This window comes from Arvicola amphibius, chromosome 12 (assembly GCF_903992535.2).
Source record: "Arvicola amphibius chromosome 12, mArvAmp1.2, whole genome shotgun sequence".
NCBI lineage: Eukaryota > Metazoa > Chordata > Mammalia > Rodentia > Cricetidae > Arvicola > Arvicola amphibius.
Window position 1 is genome coordinate 152,078,930 of NC_052058.2, and position 20,729 is coordinate 152,099,658.

At 45.7% G+C, this 20,729-nt stretch overlaps 1 protein-coding gene across 1 annotated transcript in view; it reads right to left on the bottom strand.

The window, feature by feature from the left end:
- The window catches only part of Sec11a (SEC11 homolog A, signal peptidase complex subunit), a 40,485-nt gene extending 27,234 nt beyond the window's left edge, over positions 1 to 13,251 (bottom strand). The window contains exon 1 of the mRNA XM_038314021.1: positions 12,872 to 13,251. Within this exon, the coding sequence (XP_038169949.1) occupies positions 12,872 to 12,922 (51 nt within the window). The 5' untranslated portion in view covers positions 12,923 to 13,251. The remainder of the gene's footprint in view (positions 1 to 12,871) is intronic.
- Between the last annotated feature and the right edge of the window lie 7,478 nt (positions 13,252 to 20,729).

Below are 20,729 nucleotides of genomic sequence, written 5' to 3' on the forward strand. Positions count from 1 at the left end.
ATCTTCCTCCTTATTCTTTGAGGCAGTGTCTCCCAATCAAACACAGAGCTCACTGACATGGCTACTCTAGCTAGCCAGTTGCTGAGGCAATGTCCTTGGGTCTCCACCTGCCAAGACTGGAACTACAAACCCACCGCTACATTTAGCCAGTATTCAGCACTGATGTGTAGAGGAATCCCAGATCTGGTCCTGTTTGCCTAGCATGCACTTTAGCCATTCAGTCATTCACCAGCACGCCCTCCCCCACAAGAGAACGCATTTAAAACTGAATGAAAATAAAAATACAACAACAAAATGTATAGGATGTACCTACAAAAAGCAATATGGGAGGCAATTTTTGTAGCTCTAAAGGTTTATGTTGTTAAGAAGTCATCATTGTCTTCAGTACTTGGGAAGCGAGACACCAGCTATGTGGCACTCAGTATGGTGGAGTCGGAGTAATGTTCAATATCCTCCAGGGAGTTACATTTACTGAAAAAGCAACCAACACATTCTGTAGCTAGAATTCACTAGGCCAGTGGCCAATAAGATGTCTCAACATGGAAAGGCGTTTGCTTCCAAACCTAATGATCTGAGTTCAACCCCAGGAACACAAATGGTAGGCGAGTACTGACCTCCAAGTGTGCACCATGATGCAGCACAGACAGAAAGAACGGGGTGGGGGGGGAGCATAAATAAATGTAATTAAAAATTTTAAAAAGATACTTATGATATAACTTGACAGTGATTCCTATGCTCAAAACTCTCTAACATCTGCTAACTTAAAGGCTTTAATTCCCAAAAGAGACAGGTAGAATTCTCTTAGAGAGTACAACTCGAACTTCAACTAGAAGCTAAGAAAGCTGTGTACTATGGGCTCCTCATGCCACTGAATCAATATGCAAGGAACTGAGTTGCTACTGATTGGTGACTGGTCTTGGCTATCAGGGAGAAACTGAAAGGAAGGAAGAAGTATAACTGAGAACTCTCGGGTTCCCATCCAGCAGGACTATTTGACACTAATCTAGTCCTTCAGTAGCAAAGGTCTGAGGCACCCCATCAGGAAAGGGACGATGGCCAGTTAGATTCTTGCCCAGAACAGAAGAAAACAGCTACGACCACGTGATCAATATAGAAACAAAGGTTACATTCTATTAGAAACATAACAGCTTTCATCTTTCTGTGAGAGGTATGATCAAAACAGGTGCAACCAGATGCCAAGGTGACAAAGGGCAGGCTACAGCAGCTTTGTACTCTGTTAGTTTGGGTAAATCATCACAGTCCCCTACGTCCCCTTTGCTGCCATGGTTCTGAGTTAATCTGCCCAATGAGGGCAGTCGGCCAATGTTCTGGAAGGGGAAGGGAAGCTGTGATCATGTCTGAAGGTCACAGTGGTCACAGTGAGTGAGGACACTGCTAGAATCCAGTCTGCCCTTGCCTTCTGCAGCTCTAGGTCTACTTCCGGCTAGCAGATTACAAAAGCAATAGCCTTCCATGGGTCTCACCTGCTCTCCTCTGGGGCCCTTCTCCAGCAGCCACAGGCAGACTCAGGTCCTGGGAGTGTGGACTTTCCCACCCACACATACCAGAGAGGCTCAGGGGAGCTGGGTGGTGACAACTCTTGCCTGAGAGTCTCATTATGAAGCCCAGGTTGGCCTTGAACATGGTAATCCTCCTGCTGGGGAGTAATGAGATTATAGGTGTGGCCACCGAGCCCAGTAATGACAATTCTGTTCTCTAACTTCTGTTAGACTCTCATGTATGTAGTGTCTCCCACAATATGAAAGGTATCTTTATAATAAATCTTTCATGTAATGTTTGTTGTTAGTAACTTTTCACCAACCACACTGTGCAGGCTAACATATATGTGATGGTTAGCTTTACCTATCAATTTTCCATAACCAAAGTTTCCCAAATAGGGAGTCTCAACTGAAGGGCTATGTAGACCAAACTACCCTGTGGGAGTCTGTGGAGACTGTCTTGACTGTTAGTTGGCAGAAACCACCAGGGGCAGCACCATTCCCTGGGCAGGGGATCCCGGCTGTGGAAGAGTAGAGGGGGCTGGCTCAGAGTGAGCAAGCAGGCAGCATGGGTACATTTGATTCTCTCTGCTCTTCACTGTGGGTGTGGTGCGATTAACTGCTTCAGTTCTTGCTTTGACTTCCCCTCTATGACAAGCAGTAACCTGGAACTATAAGGCAGATAAAGGCTTTCCTCTCCTGCAAGGCCTTTCAGTCAGGGCATTCTGTCACAGCAACAGGAAGGAAACCTGTTGAAGACTGTTTCTAGGCGGCTCTGTCTCCATATATCCCTGTGTTTGGACTCTGTTCTCCCTGAAGTCAGAACACAATCCTACTGAGGAAGACCCACACTGCTCCTCCTCCATATTCACGTCTGCTTATGGGAATGAATGATCTCCAGTCCACAGAGAGAATGGTAGAAAGTTGGAAAATATTGAAGAACAGTAGCAAAAGAAGGCTGTAAGCTTTGTGAGTGACATACTCTAGATTTCCCAGTTTCAAATGACACACAGTGAGTTCTGAATGCTTAAGAAGCCCAGCTGTGGCTGGGTGGTGATGGCGCACACCTTTAACCCCTGCACTCGGAAGGCAGAGGCAAAGGGGATCTCTGAGTTTGAGGCCAGCTTGGTCTACAGAATGAGTTCCTGGACAGCCAGGGCTACACAGAAAAAAGCAAAAACAAAAACAAAAACAAACAAACCCAGAAATAACAACAACAACCAAAAGAGTTGGATAACCCTTCACTGCACACAATAAAGACTCTGATGGAGTCTTATGGCTGTCAGTCATGGTGGCACTCTCCTTTAATAGCAGTGTTCAAGAGGCAGAGCTCTGTGAGTTCAAGGCCAGCCAAGACCAAGGAGAGACATCTTGTCTTAGGCAGAAACAGACAGATAATTAAAACACAAAGAGCAGCCTCAGAGCAAATGGAGCGAGCAGCACTTGGGAGATGGAGGCAGGAGGATCAGGAACCTAAGGTCAGCCTCAGCTATACAGAGTTTGTAATCAGTCTGGGTCCCAGGAGAGCCTATCTTTAAAACAAAACAAACAAAAAATAATTTCAAGGGATCCAAAAGATAACCACGCAATGCTCATATACTCATTCAGGCAAAACACTCACACACATAATACAAAATCAATTTTTAAGAAGTCCCAAGAGAGAAGATGGCCTTATGGGGAGTTAAGCAACTCTGATGAGTCAAACTGATGATATCAGGGCTCAGACACGGATCAAGTCACATCCTGGCCAATGTCCCTGAGTCACTAAGAAATCTCAAACAAGGCCAAGCATGGGGTTCATTTCTATAAGCCTAGCCTTTGGGAAATGGAGGCAGGAGAGTCACCAAGAATCACCAAGCCTGTTCTATATAGGGAATTCCAAGGCAGTCTGAGCTACAAGGTGAGACCCTGTCTCAGAGATACATATAGAGAACTCTCAAATTTATGAACATTCTATAAAAACCCCATCAAGTTTGTTGAATAATCAAATTTCTCAAATAGCCCAAGTGATGGTGTCGCAGGCCTTTAATCACAGCACTTGGAAGGCAGAGACAGACAGATCTCTGTAAATTCAAGGTCAGCCTGGCCTACAGAGCGAGTTCCAGGACAGCCAAGGCTACAGAGAAACCCTGAATCAAAAAACAAAACAGAAAAGTTCTCAGACTACTTTTTAATGAAAATTTGTCTTTAAAAGGTAAGTGTGGTGGTGGTAATCCCAGAGAAAGAAGGTAAATCCCTACTGCTGAAGACACCATGCACTTTGGACAGAGCCCAGAGACCAAGAGCTAGGTCTGACCTGAAATCCTCCTGCCTGAGGACTAACTCCCATGGGACCAGAAGGTACCATGTAAGCTTCCAAGGATGGAAGGAACCAACAGCTCTACCCAGTTACAATAGCTATAAACACAACAATGACCACCACGGCACAAGAACCCTAAGCGTGCAGTAGGGACACATGTGCCTTAGTGGACAAGTTCTGAATGGACTGGTGACCTGCTCAACAAGAGAAACCACAACTGGCCACCTACCCAGAGCCAGTGAAGTCGTGGATCTGGAAGAACTCATAACCACCACTTTATTAAACCAGCCTAATCCCTAACTACAGTCTAAATATTTGTCCCTATACCCACAGGGAAGTGTAGTCTTCACCCCTTACTTCTCTTTGCAACAGACAGGGACCATTAAAGAAAACGACAACCTATCAAAATGCAGAGAGGTAGAGACCAGTTCCAACGGCTACATCTACAACACAACATCCTCACAGGGCTCCATGAGCACTGTGAAAGGAGAGAGAGAGAAGAGCCAGGAGACCAGAGAGTCTGCTGCGAGACTGTGTCAGAAGCTACACCTATGAAGTCTTCACCAGTCCAGTTACCTAAGCATGACCTGAACAGTGCAGATGCTAACGCAAAAGGGGCAAAGCTTATGAGGCCTCAAGCCTAGACAAGGAACTACAGGCGACTAAGGAACGCTGACAGTACAAGAAATAATCTTCCCCAGCAAGAGCACACCGGCTGGCTATGCAATCCCAAATGGCCAGCCCTGAAAACATATGCATACAAGTAACATTATATGGACTGAGAATCAGTTTGTATTTATGTATTTAGGAACACACACACACACTTTATTTTTTCAAGGCACGGTTTCTCTGTGTAACAGTCCTGGCTGTCCTGGAACTCACTCTGTCCAGGCTGGCCTTGAACTCAGAGATCCACCAGTCTTTGACTCCCAAGTGCTGGGTTTGAAGGTGTGCACCACCATGCCCAGATACTTGTTAATTTTTTTTTACTACAAATGAAATAAAAAATAAATTTGATATTTGCAAAGGATTAGGGAAATAAAATCCTCATTAGCAGCGAGAGGGTGGTGGCATCACAAGGAAACCACAAGCACAATTCTGTTTTGAGCTGCGTTTTCCACCCACTGATGCATTCTTTTTTCCTTTCCCATTCTTCCCCCCCCACACACACACCCCCCACCTCTGGTTTCTCTGTGTAGCTCTGGCTGTCCTGAACTAGCTCTGTAAACCAGGCTGGCCTTGAACTCACAGAGATCCACCTAATACACACTCTTACTTGTATGTATAACAAGCCAAGAAAAGGGGGCCATGAATTTGAAAGACGCAAAGAGAGGTGCATGAGAGGGTTTAACAAAATTTAATACTTTGTCTTAACTTTGTTCTATGCTGCAGAAGTGTGATTCTCTGTGGTGTATGCAGGTGTGCAGACACAGTCACCCATGTGGGCATGTGAGGAGGACAGAGGTCAACATTGAGAATCTTCTTCAATTGCTCTCGGTCTTAATTTTTGAGCATCTCTCACCAAACTTAGAGTTTGTCATTTCAGTTCAACTATCTGGCCAGCATGTCTGTGGGGTCCGCCTGTGTCAGCCTCCATCGCTGAGGTCACAGGCAGCATGTCAGTGGGGTCCGCCTGTGTACACCACCCCCATCACTGTGGTCATAGGCAGCATATCTATGGGGTCCGCCTGTGTACACCACCCCCATCACTGTGGTCATAGGCAGCATATCTATGGGGTCCGCCTGTGTACACCACCCCCATCACTGTGGTCATAGGCAGCATATCTGTGGGGTCCGCCTGTGTACACCACCCCCATCACTGTGGTCATAGGCAGCATGTCTGTGGGGTCCGCCTGTGTACACCACCCCCATCACTGTGGTCATAGGCAGCATATCTGTGGGGTCCGCCTGTGTACACCACCCCCATCACTGTGGTCATAGGCAGCATGTCTGTGGGGTCCGCCTGTGTACACCACCCCCATCACTGTGGTCATAGGCAGCATGTCTATGGGGTCCGCCTGTGTCACTGAGGTCACAGGCACATGCTGTCACACCCTGTTGTTTACACAGGTGTTAGGGATCCAAACTTAGGTGCTTATGCCTGCACAGCAAGCAATTTACTACTGAGCATCTCCCTAGGCTCCAGCTTAATTTGTATATATCTCCCCCCCAAAAAAAAACAGGGTCTCTCTATGTAGCCTTGGCTGTCCTAGAATCCCTTTGTAGACCAGGCTGTCCTTGAACTCATATATTCACTTGCCTCTGTCTCCTGAATTCAGGGACTAAAGGTACATGCCACCACCGTGCCCAGCTTTTAAGTTTAATATTTATAAAATGTTTAAAATTTGGGTTCAGTCCTTGGTTGGGGGCAGGAATGACAACAAAATAACAACAAAATAACAAAAATGTTTAAATCTGCTGGGTGTGATGGATCATGCTTATAATCATGGCATATGAGACACTAAAATGGGACACTGTGTGAGGCTAGCCTGCACTACATAAGGAGCCTACATTGTAAAGAATGAAAAGTGCAAGCCACGTGTGATGGCTTCACTTGGTGCTCCCAGTCTTTGAGAAGTTTCTGATAGAGAAATAACTTGAATGTGAGGCAGCCTGGGCTACATAGTGAGTTGTAGACTAACCCAGGCTACAGAGTGAGCCTATGTCTCAAAATAAATAAAAAACAAAACCCCAACAACAATAACAACAAAACCCAGAGGGACTAAGGAGATGCCTCAGGGGGTAAAGTAAGATCCTGAGTGCTATGCTGAGACTCCCAACAACCACAGGAAAGCTAGACACAGCAGCACTTGCCTATGACCCCACGACTGGGGAAGCAGAGATGAATGGATCCTGGGGACTCACTGACCTGCCTTTCTAGATGAAAGGGCAAATCCCACATTCAGTGAAAAGACCTGTTTCAAAGAGTAAGGTGGTTCTGTGCACAAGCCAAAAGCATAGCTACCACCTCTCCTCAAAGAAGCCTCTCTTACAGCAAATGGAGACATCACAGAAAACCGCAACTGGGCACAGCATAGAGATCCACAGATATTGGGAAGCCCAGCCCCAAAGGATGCATCTGCATCCCAGCTCCTGTATCTGTGGCTCCGAGAACGTCACAGAAAGGGGACAGAAGTCTGCTGTGAAACACTCTCCTAGAAATAGCTCCACGACCAAGACCAGAACGATGGCCATGCTTAGGTGGAGGAGGAAAGTTCGGGGGTTCCACCCTTAGACAAAGAGCTGCTGGGAGGAGAACTGCCCTCTCCCGGGGATCAGCCCTCTTACTGGTTGTCCAAAGCAGAGTGGTCATCCTTAAAACCATACACACACCAACAACAACAGACTCAGCAGACTGTGTTTACACACATACGCATGTATGTAAGGACAATAAAAAAAAAGCTATTAACTTAAATGTGGGGGAGATGTGAAGGGTTTGCAGAAAGGTACCTGAAAGGGGCTGGAAGAAGGAAATGGAAGGGGGAAGTGATGCAATTCTACATCAGATAAAAACATAAAATATTTTTTTAAAAAAAGGACCATAATTTGCCAGGCAGTAGTGACACACGCCTCTAATCCTAGCACTAGGGAGGCAGAGGCAGATGGATCTCTGTGAGTTCTAGGCCAGCCTGTCCTACAAAGTAAGTTCCAGGACAGGCAAGACTATACAAAGAAACCCTGTGTCAAAAAACAAAAACAAAATAGGGCCATAATTTTAAGTCTTTCTACCCTAGTGATTCCATATAGATGATTATAGATCCACACAAAGCTTGCCATTGTATCTTAACATGGAAATATGTAACTGAAGTGGTAGCAGCTCAGATAATTACTGTTTCAAAAGTTGGGCGGATAAAGTTATTAAGATCTTAAAAGAAAACAGAGAAGGACAGAGGCAGAGCCCCCATATACACATGCATAGATGAGCACCCCTGCCTGCACATGTACACACACTAAAATAAATAAAGAATAACATAAAATAAATGAAAGAATGACAAAAATAATCATTCTAGGGCAAGGGTATGTAAAACAGGTGTGGTATGTGATTAGCATGCCTAAGGCCCAGGAATCAACTTTTAACGGTCAAAAAGTTAGTATATTATATTAATAACAATGAAGCAATGTCCTAAATTTATCACGTTCTGTTTTATTAACTTACTATCACCTATGCTGTTGAGGTTGCTTTTCTATTTTGCCTACAAAATAGAAATTATAGTTGTGTATAGCTGTCTTTTCTTATTTCCCCTTCCTTAATGGCATGATATTAACCTTTTTAGGAGGATTTCTATCCCAGAAATAGGTAAACTCGACTGATCTAGGCTTCATGCATTAAGAAAAGCCTTAGTTAAAAGGTGATATTTGGGGGGAAGGTGTGTGTGAAAAGATGGTTCAGTGAATTAAGGTACTTGTCACCAAACCTGACAACCTAAGTTTGATCTCCAGGACCATAGGATGGAAGAAGAGAACCAACCCCCTGAAGTTATCCTCCATCCCTTGAACTCTTGACCCCACCCCCACCTCCACAATACGGGGATTACAGGTGTATACCAACATGGGGTTCAGTTTTAGGAATTTTGTTTGGTGGTTTTTGTTTTGGGGGGGGGTTTCTGTTGTTGTTTTTGTTTTCTCTTTGGAGGACAAGATTTTGCTTTTAAATACATGCTAGCCTTCAATTATGTTACGCAGGCTCGCTCAGCTTTCCAAATGCTGGGATTATAGATGTGTGCAAACATACTTGGTTCAAGGCAAGGCTGTCTTTCAAAAAACCAGGGGCAAGCAACAGCATAGCTCAATTAGTAAAGATGCTTGCTGCCAAGTCTGATGACCTGAATTCAATTCCTGGGACCCACATGGCAGAAAGAACTGATTCTGGCAACTCAGAGACTAACTTTCACATGTGTCATGGCACACTCACACCCATATACACACATGCACACACAAAATGAATACAATTTTAAAAAGGAAGGAAGGGTGATGTGGGAGAGTCTTCTGTTTGTGTTGATTTCATTCATTAATAAAGAAACTGCATTTGCCAGCCCTTAGGTGGGTGGAGTAGACAGAACAGGAAGAAGGAAGTGAGGTAGATGGCTCAGTCAGATGCCATGCCTCTCCTAAGTGAGATAAATCGCCATGCCTCTCCTCTCTGAGACAAATGCGATGAAGCCAGCCGCCAGGTCAGATGTGCTGAATCTTTCCCGGTAAGACACCACTCGTGGTGTTACACAGATTATTAAATATGGGTTAGTCAAGATGTGAGTAAGAGGCTGAAACTAATGGGCCAGGCAGTGTTTAAAAGAATATAGTTTCCGTATAATTATTTCAGGTATAAAGCTAGCCGTGTGGGAGCCCAGCAGGACGAAAAGCAGGCCTGCCCACAGCTCCTCACTACAGAGGGGCACCAGCTAGACCACTCAGCTTGTAAGCTCACGGACAGCTACCCGGAATACATAGCAAGGCAGAAACAAGAGAGACCCTGCCTCAACGAGGTGGTAGGAGAGAACCAACTCCCAAAAGTTGTCCCCTGCACACCCACATTCACACACACATACATCAAACACACTAAATAATAATAAATAAACAGGAGTAAGTAAGGGGCTAGAGAAATAGCTCAGCAGTTGAGAGCATCGCTGCTCTTGCAGAGGACCTAGGTTTGGTTTCCAGCATCCACATAGCAGCTCACAACTATTAAGTCCAAAGGGTCTACTGCCTTCTTCTAGACTCAATTGGCACCAAGCACAAACGGAGCACATACATATGTGTAGGCAGATACTCATACACATAAAGCTAAATAAGATCTTTTTTAAAGTAAAAATTTAAAAACAAGGGTTCCAGATGTAGTTTACTGGTAGAGCACACGATCAGAACCCGAAAAGCCAAGCCGAGTAGTGGTGGCACATACCTTTACTCCCATCAAATCCCAGCACTTGGGAGGCAGAGACAGGCAAATCTGAGTTCAAGGACAGCCAGGATTACACAGAGAAACCCTGTCTCAAAATAACAAAAGCACCTCAACATAAAGTCAGCCACACTGAACCTTACAGAAGAGAAAGTGGGAAGTATACTTGAACACATTGGCACAGGGGACCACTTCCTAAATATAACCCCAGCAGCATAGACACTGAGAGAAACAATTAATAAATGGGACCTCCCAAAACTGAAAAGCTTCTGTAAAGCAAAGGACAGGGTCAATAAGACAAAACGACAGTCTACAGAATGTGAAAAGATCTTCACTAACCCCATATCAGACAGAGGTCTGATCTCCAGAATATACAAAGAACTCAAGAAATTGGACACCAGGGGCTGGAGAGATGGTCCAGTGGTTAAGAGCATTGCTCTCCCAAAGGTCCTGAGTTCAATTCCCGGCAACCACATGGTGGCTCACAACCATCTGTAATGAGGTCTGGTGCCCTCTTCTGGCCTGCAGATGTACACACAAAAAGAAGAATATTGTATACATAATAAACAAATAAATATTAAAAAAAGAAATTGGACACCAAAAGATCACATAATCCAATAAAAAAATGGAGTACAGACCTAAACAGAGATCTCTCAACAGAGGAATCTAAAATGGCTGAAAGACACTTAAGGAAATGTTCAACATCCTTAGTCATCAGAGAAATGCAAATCAAAACAACTCCGAGATTCCATCTTACACCTGTAAGAATGGCCAAGATCAAAAACACTGATGACAACTTATACTGGAGAGGTTGTGGGGAAAAGGGAACACTTCTGCACTGCTGGTGGGAATGCAAGCTGGTACAACCCCTTTGGATGTCAGTGTGGCGATTTCTCAGAAAATTAGGTAACAACCTTCCTCAAGACCCAATAGTACCACTTTTAGGTATATATCCAAAGGATGCTCAATTGTGCCACAAGGACATGTGCTCAACTATGTTCATAGCAGCTTTGTTTGTCATAGCCAGAACCTGGAAACAACCTAAATGCCCCTTGATTGAAGAATGGATTAAAAAAAAATGTGGTACATTTACACAATGGAGTACTACACAGCAGAAAAAAATAACACTTGAATTTTGCGGGAAAATGGATGGAACTAGAAAACATTATTTTGAATAAGGTAACCCAGACATAGAAAGACAATTATCACATGTACTCACTCATAGGTGGTTTTTAAACATAAAGCAAAGCAAGCCAGCCTACAAACGACAATCCCAGAGAACTTAGACAACAATGTGGACACTAAGAGAGACTTACATAGATCTAATCTACATGAGAAGTAGAAAGTATAAAAAGACAAGATCTCCTGAGTAAATTGGGAGCATAGGGACCTTGGGGGAGGGTTGAAAGGGAGAGGGGAGAGGCAGGGAGGGGAGCAGAAAAAAAAATGTAGAGCTCAATAAATATCATGGAAAAAAATAAATAAAATAAAAAGTAAAAAAAAATGGAAGGAAGGAAGGAAGGATGGAAAGGAAAAAGAACCGGAAAGGTCCTGGGTATGACACCCAGCAACACACATACACAAAATTATTCTTCTGAAAATGGAATAAGGTGGGTGGGAGCTCGGATCACGCAGTCAGGCATGGTGGCCTGCCAGACATGGTGGTATATGCCTTCAATTCCAGCACCTGGGAGGCAAAGGCAGATGGATCTCTGGATTGCAAGACAGCTTGGTCTGCAGACTGAGACCCTATCTCACTGAAAAAAAAAAAAATTCCAGATGGAGCTATAGCTCAATGATTGATCGATTTCCTAGACAGCACTTGCAAAAAGCCCTAGGCATGACACTCAGGACTATATTTGAAGGGGGAAAAAAAGTTATTTGGCCTGACATCATAGTGCAGCACTCAAGATGCAAAGGCAGGATTCCAAATTCAAGGCCAGCTGAGGCTACAGAGTGAGTTCCAGGCAACAAGAGCTACATATAGAGACTTTGTTACAATAGACAGAGAGGTAGACAGTCACTTTAGTCAGTAAGGCCATGTGGTGACATACATCTAGCCTGAGCTCCATATCAAGACTGTGTCTCCAAATAAACAAAGTAATACAAATAAAGTATTTCAAGACTGTGGGAGCCTGTGATGACCATGCGCAAGGCCCTGGGGTTGACCTCCAGCACTAAAATAGGAGCTCCTGCAATTGCAGCTAAGTGACAGATGTTCCCTGAAGCGGTTCCAGTGACCTACCGGAACGTCTCACAACTGTGTAGGTATGTCTAAGGAGAGATGCACCTACCTTCCCTATGTGGTAATTATAAACAGTGCAAAACAAATGCCCCAGTCTGAAAGACAAATCTTTAATAGTCACACCGAGACAATTCTTAACACCAAGAGCAGAGGGAGGGAGGGAGGGGGAGAGAGAGAGAGAGAGAGAGAGAGAGAGAGAGAGAGAGAGAGAGAGAGAGAGAGAGAGAGGTGGGGGAAAAGCCAATGGCTAACAAAAGTAATCCCCTGACACACCTGGGTCAGAAGACAAAAGGGCGAAAACTTTTGAAAGATAGTGTTCTCAGTGCCTTTTAGCTCATGCGCTAGAAGATCAAGATAGAGTAAGGTTTAAGGATAAAACCAGGAGACCTTAGTTTCAAGATTTCTGTGCCGCTGTCGTTGTCATCAAAGATTCAGAGGGCTGTCACCTTCCTGCTAAGGGAACTGACACATTAGTGGTAGAACTGCTTCAACTCCGAGCTCAGAGAGACCCAAGTTAAAATGGATGAAGTCCACTGAGGTCCAGCTGGATTGGAAGGGTGACTATGAACTTAGAGCACCAGACGCTTTTGTGGGACCTGCAATGGTCCTCCCCAGAGCTCCACCACAAACGGTTAAGTCTGTCGCCTTACAGTGTCCAAAACCATAAGCAACCCCAAATCCCATGGACATTTTCCACTTACTCCCCTGCCTTCTAGAGAGGGAAGGATGGGGAAGGCGCACCTTCCCTCTCAGTCGCCCGAATCTGGTGCTATGAATGGGGTCAAAGAGGCCCTGGCTACAGACTGCACAGAAAGTTATGATCCATACACCGACCGACCCACGCAGGCCCTCAAACCCGGCCCAGAGGTCCGCAGAGCCCCCGCAACGGCAAAAAGGACCAGAGGAACCCGGGCAAAGACAGCGGCCAGTCTCACCTGTCTCTTGTTCATCCGCCGCACATCATCTAGAAAATCTAGAGACAGCATGGTGAGATGGAGAACGCGACAACCGGCAGCCAAGAAGAAGCGGCAGAATCACCGGGAGGAACCGCTACCACACGGGCCAGACTCAAAGTGGACAGGACCCCCAGACGCCTGCACTTCCGCTTCCGGGGCGGGAGCACAAGAGGCCCCGCCCCCTCGCAGCGAAGACCGGACAAAGAAAGACTCGCGAGCCCTGAGAATGGCCCGCGGGCCTGGCCTTGCCACGGGAGGATCCCCCGAGCTGACCTTCGGCGGCCGAGAACCCGCCGAAGCTCGCCTTCCGTGCTCAGCCCGCCTTCCGTGCTCAGCCCGAGGCTGCTCGTGAAGGCGGTGACCCTGGGTTAGATAGGCCCGCAGCCTGCGGAAGGCGGGCCGTTGCGTACGCCTGGCCAATCGGAAGCCGCGGCTGCTCCACCGCGAGGCCAGCCGTCTTCCTGCGTACTGCCGGGTCCTGGGTGTGGCCCGGGACGTGTTGCCTGGCTGTTTGTTCTCGGGGTGAGCGTGCTGGGGGTACGCTACCGGAAGCTGTGCGATCTTTAAAGCCTCGTATGCACACACACAGACACACACACACTCGAGGGACACGAGAGAGAGAGAGACAGACACAGAGAGAGAGAGAGAGAGAAAATGAAATGAATCTTCTGTAATGTCATGAAGGCACCACTGGTGCAGGTGGCCAGGAAGAACCTCCTCAGTCTTGACCCTTCCATACAGTAGTTTGCTTCATCTCCTGACACCTGGAAGGGAACCGTTTATTTGACCCGCAAGTTTTCACGAGGGTGGGAATAAGGAGTGACATCATTGCCGTGGCGTTTCTTTTGATGGGTGACAGTTGCAGGACTCTGTGGATACGCTAAAAACCATTGAATTGCACGCATCTGGTGAATTGTACAGTATTTGAATTATATCACAATATAGCGGGCGTGAGAATGAAAAAACTCATTGGTGTCTTCTTCGTGCTAAATTCCCAGCGGTGGCTGGACACCTATCAGTACTTGAATTTAAAGAGAGAGGGAGAAAGAGAGAGGGGTGGTGGTGGTGGGAGAGACTATCTCCAACTACTGTTTGAAACCTCATATTTACTGAGATGAAAAATGAACGTTTTGGTATCTCCAAGTTAGGAAGGTCTATGAAAGAAAATACAGGCCAGGTGGTGGTGGTGCACGCTTTAATCCCAGCACTTGGGAGGCAGAGGCAGGCAGATCTCTGTGAGTTCGAGGCCAGCCTGGTCTCCAAAGCTACCCTGAGAACAAAAACCTAATCTCGAAAAAACAAAAAAGAAAATACATAGAAACCCCACTAGAGCAGGTACTCCAACTTCTATAATGGTATGTGTACTAGAATGACTTACCCATTAATAAATGTTAGTTATGGTCTCAATCTAAATTCTGGCTCGTAGAATCCTTCACATAAGCTTATCAATGTTAAATTCAACCTAAAATCAAATTAAGTGGGTATGAGCTTTTGTCCTTTTCTTTCTTTTTTTTTTAATGTATACAGTGTTCTGTCTGCGTGTATGCCTGCTGACCAGAAGAGGGCGCCAGATATCATCATGGATGGTTGTGAACCACCATGTGGTTGCTGGGAATTGAACCCAGGACTCTTAACTGCTGAGCCATTTCTCTACTCTTCATTGTTCATTTCTTTCTTTCTTTTTTTTTTTTTTTTTTTTTCGAGACAGGGTTTCTCTGTAGCTTTGGAGCCTGTCCTGGAACTAGCTCTTGTAGACCAGGCTGGTCTCGAACTCACAGAGATCCGCCTGCCTCTGCCTCCCGAGTGCTGGGATTAAAGGCGTGCGCCACCGCCGCCCGGCTCATTGTTCATTTCTTATGTACCTTGAAGACCCTCAAGATGAGCTCAAAATCCTTTGGGTCCAAAAAAAGTAAATAAGCTATTTAGTTGGGAAGCTTTAAAAACAAATTGGGGGGGGGGGGCTGGAGAGATGGCTCAGTAGTTAAGACCACTGACTATTCTTCCAGAGGACCCAGGTTCATTTCCCAGCACCCACATGGCAACTCACAACTGTCTGAAAATGCAGTTCCACGAGATCTGACACCTTCACACCAATGCACATAAAATAAAGTTAAATGAATCATTAAAAATTAAAAAAAAGAATGAGGGGTATGGGGTGGGGCAGGGGCAGGTAGATCTCTGTGAGTTTGAGGTCATCCTGGTCTACATAATGAGTTCCAGGATAGCTAGGGCTTCATAATAGAAAGATTGCTATCTCAAAAAAAAAAAAAAAAAAAAAAAAAAAGGCCTGGAGCTCACTGGCCAGTCAGTGTAGCCTGCTTGACAAGTTCCAAATCAGTAGGAGTGACCTTAATCTCAAGAAGGGGAGGGGGACGGGAAAGATGGCTCAGTGCTTAGGAGCACTGACTGCTCTTCCACAGGACCTGCATTCAGTTCTTAGCACCCACATCAAGTAGCTCACTATCAGCTGTAACTCCAGCTCCCAAGGCTCTGACATCCTTTCCTGGACTCTGTGGGTGTCTGCACTCACACGCACAGACACATACACAGATGCACATAACATACGGAGATAAACAGGAGTTTAAAATAGTAAAAATAAACCTCTCATTCTTTAAACAAGCACCTGAGTAACAGCACCTGAGGTTGTCCTCTGGCCTCCACAGGCATGCAAACATACACACACACACACACACACATGTCTGCACACACAAGAACACACATGTACACATGAACCGCTTAGGTTGTTGCCAGATCTGATAGTGCCTGGTCTCATTGTTTCTCTGGCTAACCTGGAAGATCAGACTGACCTTGAACTCATAGGTTATCTACCTATTCTCTCTCTCTCTCTCTCTCTCTCTCTCTCTCTCTCTCTCTCTCTCTCTCTCTCTCTGTGGTTTTTCTTTTTTCTTTTTTCCCCCCAAGACATGGTTTCGCTGTAGTTTTAGAGCCTGTCCTGGAACTAGCTCAGCTAGTTCCTGGCCTTGAAATCGCTAGCCTCTGCCTCCCAAGTACTGGGATTAAAGGCATGTGCCACCATTGCCCGGCTAATTCTCTGTGGTTTTTCAAGATAGGATTTTTTTGTGTAGCCCTGGTTGTAATTCACTTTGTAGACCAAGCTGGCCTCAAACTCACATAGATCTGCCTGCCTCTGCCTCCCAAACTCCCAAATTCTGGGATTAAAGTCATGTGCCACCACCCTGCCTAAGCAATTTTTTTTAAAGTAAGGTTTCTTTTGATTCATGATTGGGAGAGTTACAGTGTCAGGGTGTAGCACAGATCAGCTGGAGAAAGAAGCACTCCAAGATGACATTTTAAGGCCTATGTGGCATCAAGAAGGTCCAGCCTCTGTGATGGACTGAACCCCGAGCAGCCATATTGAAAGTTACACAGGCTAGAGCGATAGCTCAGAGGTTAAGAGCACTGGCTGCTCTTTCAGAGTTTCTGAGCTCAATTCCCAGCAACCACATGGTGGCTCACTTTTACGATTTTTTAAAAATGCTGGCGGGTCCCAGGCAGCAGTAGGCAGTCAGAGGGCTCTGGGAGCGGCAAGATCCCCGGGCGGTTTATGAGTGGTGGCTCGTCCCTGGCGGGTTGGTCCTGCCTCGTGGCAAACGGGTGTGAGCAGTCGGTGGGTAGAAGGGACATGGGCAGACGCATCGTACAGAATTGAATTGAATATTTATTACTTAAAGGAGGGGGGAAAAGAAAGGAGAGAGAGAGAAAGGGAAAAGAGAAGAGAAAGGAGAGAGACAGAGAAGGGCCCAAGAGAGACGTGCACGCCAAGAGGGACAGTGAGAGATCTAAGATGCTAAGATGGGGGGAGCAGGGGTCGCCAGGAGTGGGGGTGGCTTGCCTCTTAAAGAGACAAAAACCATAACACTCACAATCATCTGTAATGAGATCTGGGACCCTCTTCTCTCTCTCTCTCTCTCTCTCTCTCTCTCTCTCTCTCTCTCTCTCTCTCTGTGTGTGTGTGTGTGTGTAATAAAATAACAAAATAATAAAAAAAAAACTGGGTAGTGGTGGCACACACCTTTAATCCCAGCACTCGGGAGGCAGAGGTAGGCAGATCTCTATGAGTTCGAAGCCAGCTTGGTCTACAAGAGCTAGTTCCAGGACAGGCTCCAAAACCACAGAGAAACCCTGTCTCGAAAAAAAAAAAAAAAAAAAAAAAAAAAAAAAAAAAAAGAAAGAAAGAAAGAGAAAGAAAAGAAAAGAAAAAGAAAGTTACACAAAGTATTTCCTCATGCCCAAGGTCCCTAATCTAATTTACATGTCCTATTAAAAAAGAGCATCACATGCCCCATGACTCTAGTCCTTTATTATGTAATGTTTGTAGTACACCATAATGCAAGAGCCTCAGGTGTGCCTGAGGTGTCTTGTGACCAGTCATGGGATGGCTACGAATCCCTTCAGCAGCAAAACAATTCTACAGATCACAGGAAACAGTCACTGTTTCCCACGTGATTCTTCAAGGTCACAGTACTTGTAAAAAAAAATAGCTATTCATTCTAGTACCCCCCCCAAATACGGTGACTCTGCTAAATCTGCACAGCAATACAGTCTGTCACACCAGATGCTTCAGATGGTCAGGGTTCATCCACAGCCAGGAAGCAGGGAGAAAGAGAGGAATCCTGGGGCTCAGCTGGGTTCCCTCCTTTGTTCTGTGCAGGACCCCACCCCACAGGCTGGTGCTGCCCACATTCACAGTGGGGCTTCCTTTGAGCTAAGCCTCTCTAGAAGCCTCTTGTCTACATGTGTATGTTCATGGCGGGGGTGGGGGGTTGAGTGCCAGTAGAGCCTGGAGACCAATATCAGATGTCTTCCTCTATAACTTGTCCAACTTATTTTTCAGGCATGTTTCTCTTGCTGAAGATGGAGCTCACTGATTGGCTAGACCCGTGAACCACAGGGACCCTCCTCCCGTCTATGTCTCCCCAGCCCCAGGATAGCAGGTGTGCCTCACCACATCCAACCCTTTATATGGGCACTGAACTCTGGTCCTCAAGCTTGTGTGGCAAGGACTTTATCCATTGATCCATCTGTCTTCTAAGACGACATCCTTAGCTTTTCACATGGGCTCTGGGGACCTGAGCCCCGATCTTCATGTTTAAGCAGCAGGTACTGGGCATCTTTCTAGCCCTTTATAGACTTAAACTTAAGTGCTAATGGCTGCTTAGGAAAAGACCAGCGCATACCCAGCTGTGGGCATGGACTTCTCATGAGAGAGCAACACTGACATGTCCTAATAGTAAGCACGCATATAATGTTGGTGACTTCTGAAGTTACATTGTTCAAAGGGTTTCTAACACACACACACACACACACACACACTTTTCTTCTCTCTCTTCCCTGAGGTGTATTAGACAGGATTACATCTATAAGGTAAAGCCATAGTTCACAAAAGTGTTAAGAGATATTTTTATTATGTACAGACTTTCCAGGCTTACGGTTAGTAAAGGAATAAGGCCCACATGTGAAGGTCACATGTGCTCAAGCAGTAAGTGTTAAAAATGCTAGAAGATCCCCGGCAGGCCCGCAGAGCAGCTAGTCCCAGGCAGAGACGGCAGCCGGTCCCTGGAGCGGTGGCTGGTCCCAGATGGGCTGGTCCCAGCGAGGAGGGTGGGTGTGAGCAGGCGGTGGGTAGAAGACACATGGGCAGACACATTGTACAGAATAGAATTGGATATTTATTACTGGGGGGGGGGAAGAAAGAGAAGAAGAGGTGAGAGACAGAGAAGGGAAGCTGGAGAGAGAGGCATGTGCGAGCGCCAAGAGGGGACAGTGAGAGTCAAGATGGGGAGAGGAGGGCAGGGGGTCGCCGGGAGTGAGCGTGGCTTGTCTCTTAAAGAGATGAAAACCATAACAGAAAGCATGGTTCATTGCTATTTTAACATTCTTATTTGAACTATTTCTATGTAAAAGGAATATTGTCTCTCTATAGGCAATCTTCACAGCAAATTTTTTTAATTGTGCTGAATTTTTTTTCAGGTCTTTAAGCATTGTGTGTGTGTGTCTTCGTATGATGTGTGGAGAGGCACATGCCAGGTTGAGCATGTGGAATCAGAAGACAGCTTTGCTGAGTCACTTCTCTACCTTCAGTGGGTTTCGGGTTGGGTTCAAACTCAGCTTGCCAGGCTTGCAGGCGGATCACCTTCACCTGCTGGGCTGGAATTGTTTACTCTCAGCAGAAGAAAGACTTTAGCCAGGGCTGCCTTTGTCCCTCAGTCTGTCCTGCCTCAGAAAGATGAGGGAAGCTGATAGAGGCCACTTACATTCTGTGACAGATACGGTGTCTCCTATAAAAATCATGTAGATGTTTGGGTAACCCAAGGACAAAAATGTGCAAGGCCCAAAGAATTACATTTTCCAAATGTGGGATTCAACTTGCTCTTTTCCTCATTGACGAGATGCCAACCTTCCCAATAAACATGGCTTTTGGACCCTATCAGTCATAATGGCATGTTGGTATTTTCTTTTGTAAGTAGCCTTCTCCTTGCCTAAAGGTCAAGTCTCTCACTTGGCTTTTAACCACAGATTACCTTGAGCCTTTGGTTATCTTGCCTTTTTTAAAAGTATATTTTTATTTGTTTTTTGAAATTTTCATACATATGTACAATGTATTTTGATCATATCCACCTGCACTGCCTCCATCCAAATGCCTCCTGAATTTTACCCCAACCTGAGCCCATTTATCTTTTTTTTTAATCCCCATTTTCTAGTGTGCAAAATGAGGATAAAAAAAAAACTCACAGAGCCAGGTGGTGGTGGTACACACCTTTAATCCCAGCACAGAGGGAGGCAGAGGCAGGAGAATTCCTGAGTTCACAAGGCCAACCTGGTCTGCAGAGTGAGTCAGGGGAGGGGAACTCATGGTGGGGCTTGGTGGCTCAACTCCGTAATTCCAACACTTGGGAAGGCCTAATATCAAGGTCAGCACACAGCGAGTATCAAGCCAGCCGAGGTTATAAACAGAGACCTGGTCTCTGAGAAAACAAAACAATAAAAATTCCTACCTGTACTAAAATCGCTATATGCTCGAGTGCATGAGCAGTTCAGTGCCAGAGCGCAGCTGGACAAGCTTGGGGCCCAATCCCATCCCAGGAACAAACACAATAGACAGACAAGTCAGCGATGAAGAAATGTGGGGCTGGAAGGATGGCTTAGCAGTTAAGAACATTGCTGCTCTATCCTGAGGAATAGGGTTCAGATCCCGACACCTACATCAGACAACTCAAAAAGGCCTGTGACTCCAGCTCCAATGAACTCAACCCTCTCTTCTGGCTTCCTTGGGTATCTACATGTGCACAACAGTGTGCACACATACACACCTCTGCTCTCTCTCTCTCCCTCTCTCCCCTCTCTCTCTCTCTCTCTCTCTCTCTCTCTCTCTCTCTCTCTCTCTCTCTCTCTCTCTCTCTCTCTCACACACACACACACACACACACACACACACACACATACACACTCACACATACATAGAAACAAAATAACTTTAAAAAATATAAGGCCAGCCTGGTCTACAGAGCGAGTTCCAGGATAGCCAGGGCTGCACAGAGAAACCCTGACTCCGAAAAAAAAAAAAATAAAAAACACCAAGTGAGGGCTGGAGAGATGGCTCAGTGGTTAAGAGCATTGCCTGCTCTTCCAAAGGTCCTGAGTTCAATTCCCAGCAACCACATGGTGGCTCACAACCATCTGAAATGAGATATGATACCCTCTTCTGGCCTGCAGGCATACACACAGACAGAATGTTGTATATATAATAAATAAATAAATATTTAAAAAAAAAAACCACCAAGTGAACAAACAAAACCCTTTAAAAAGTAAAACAAAA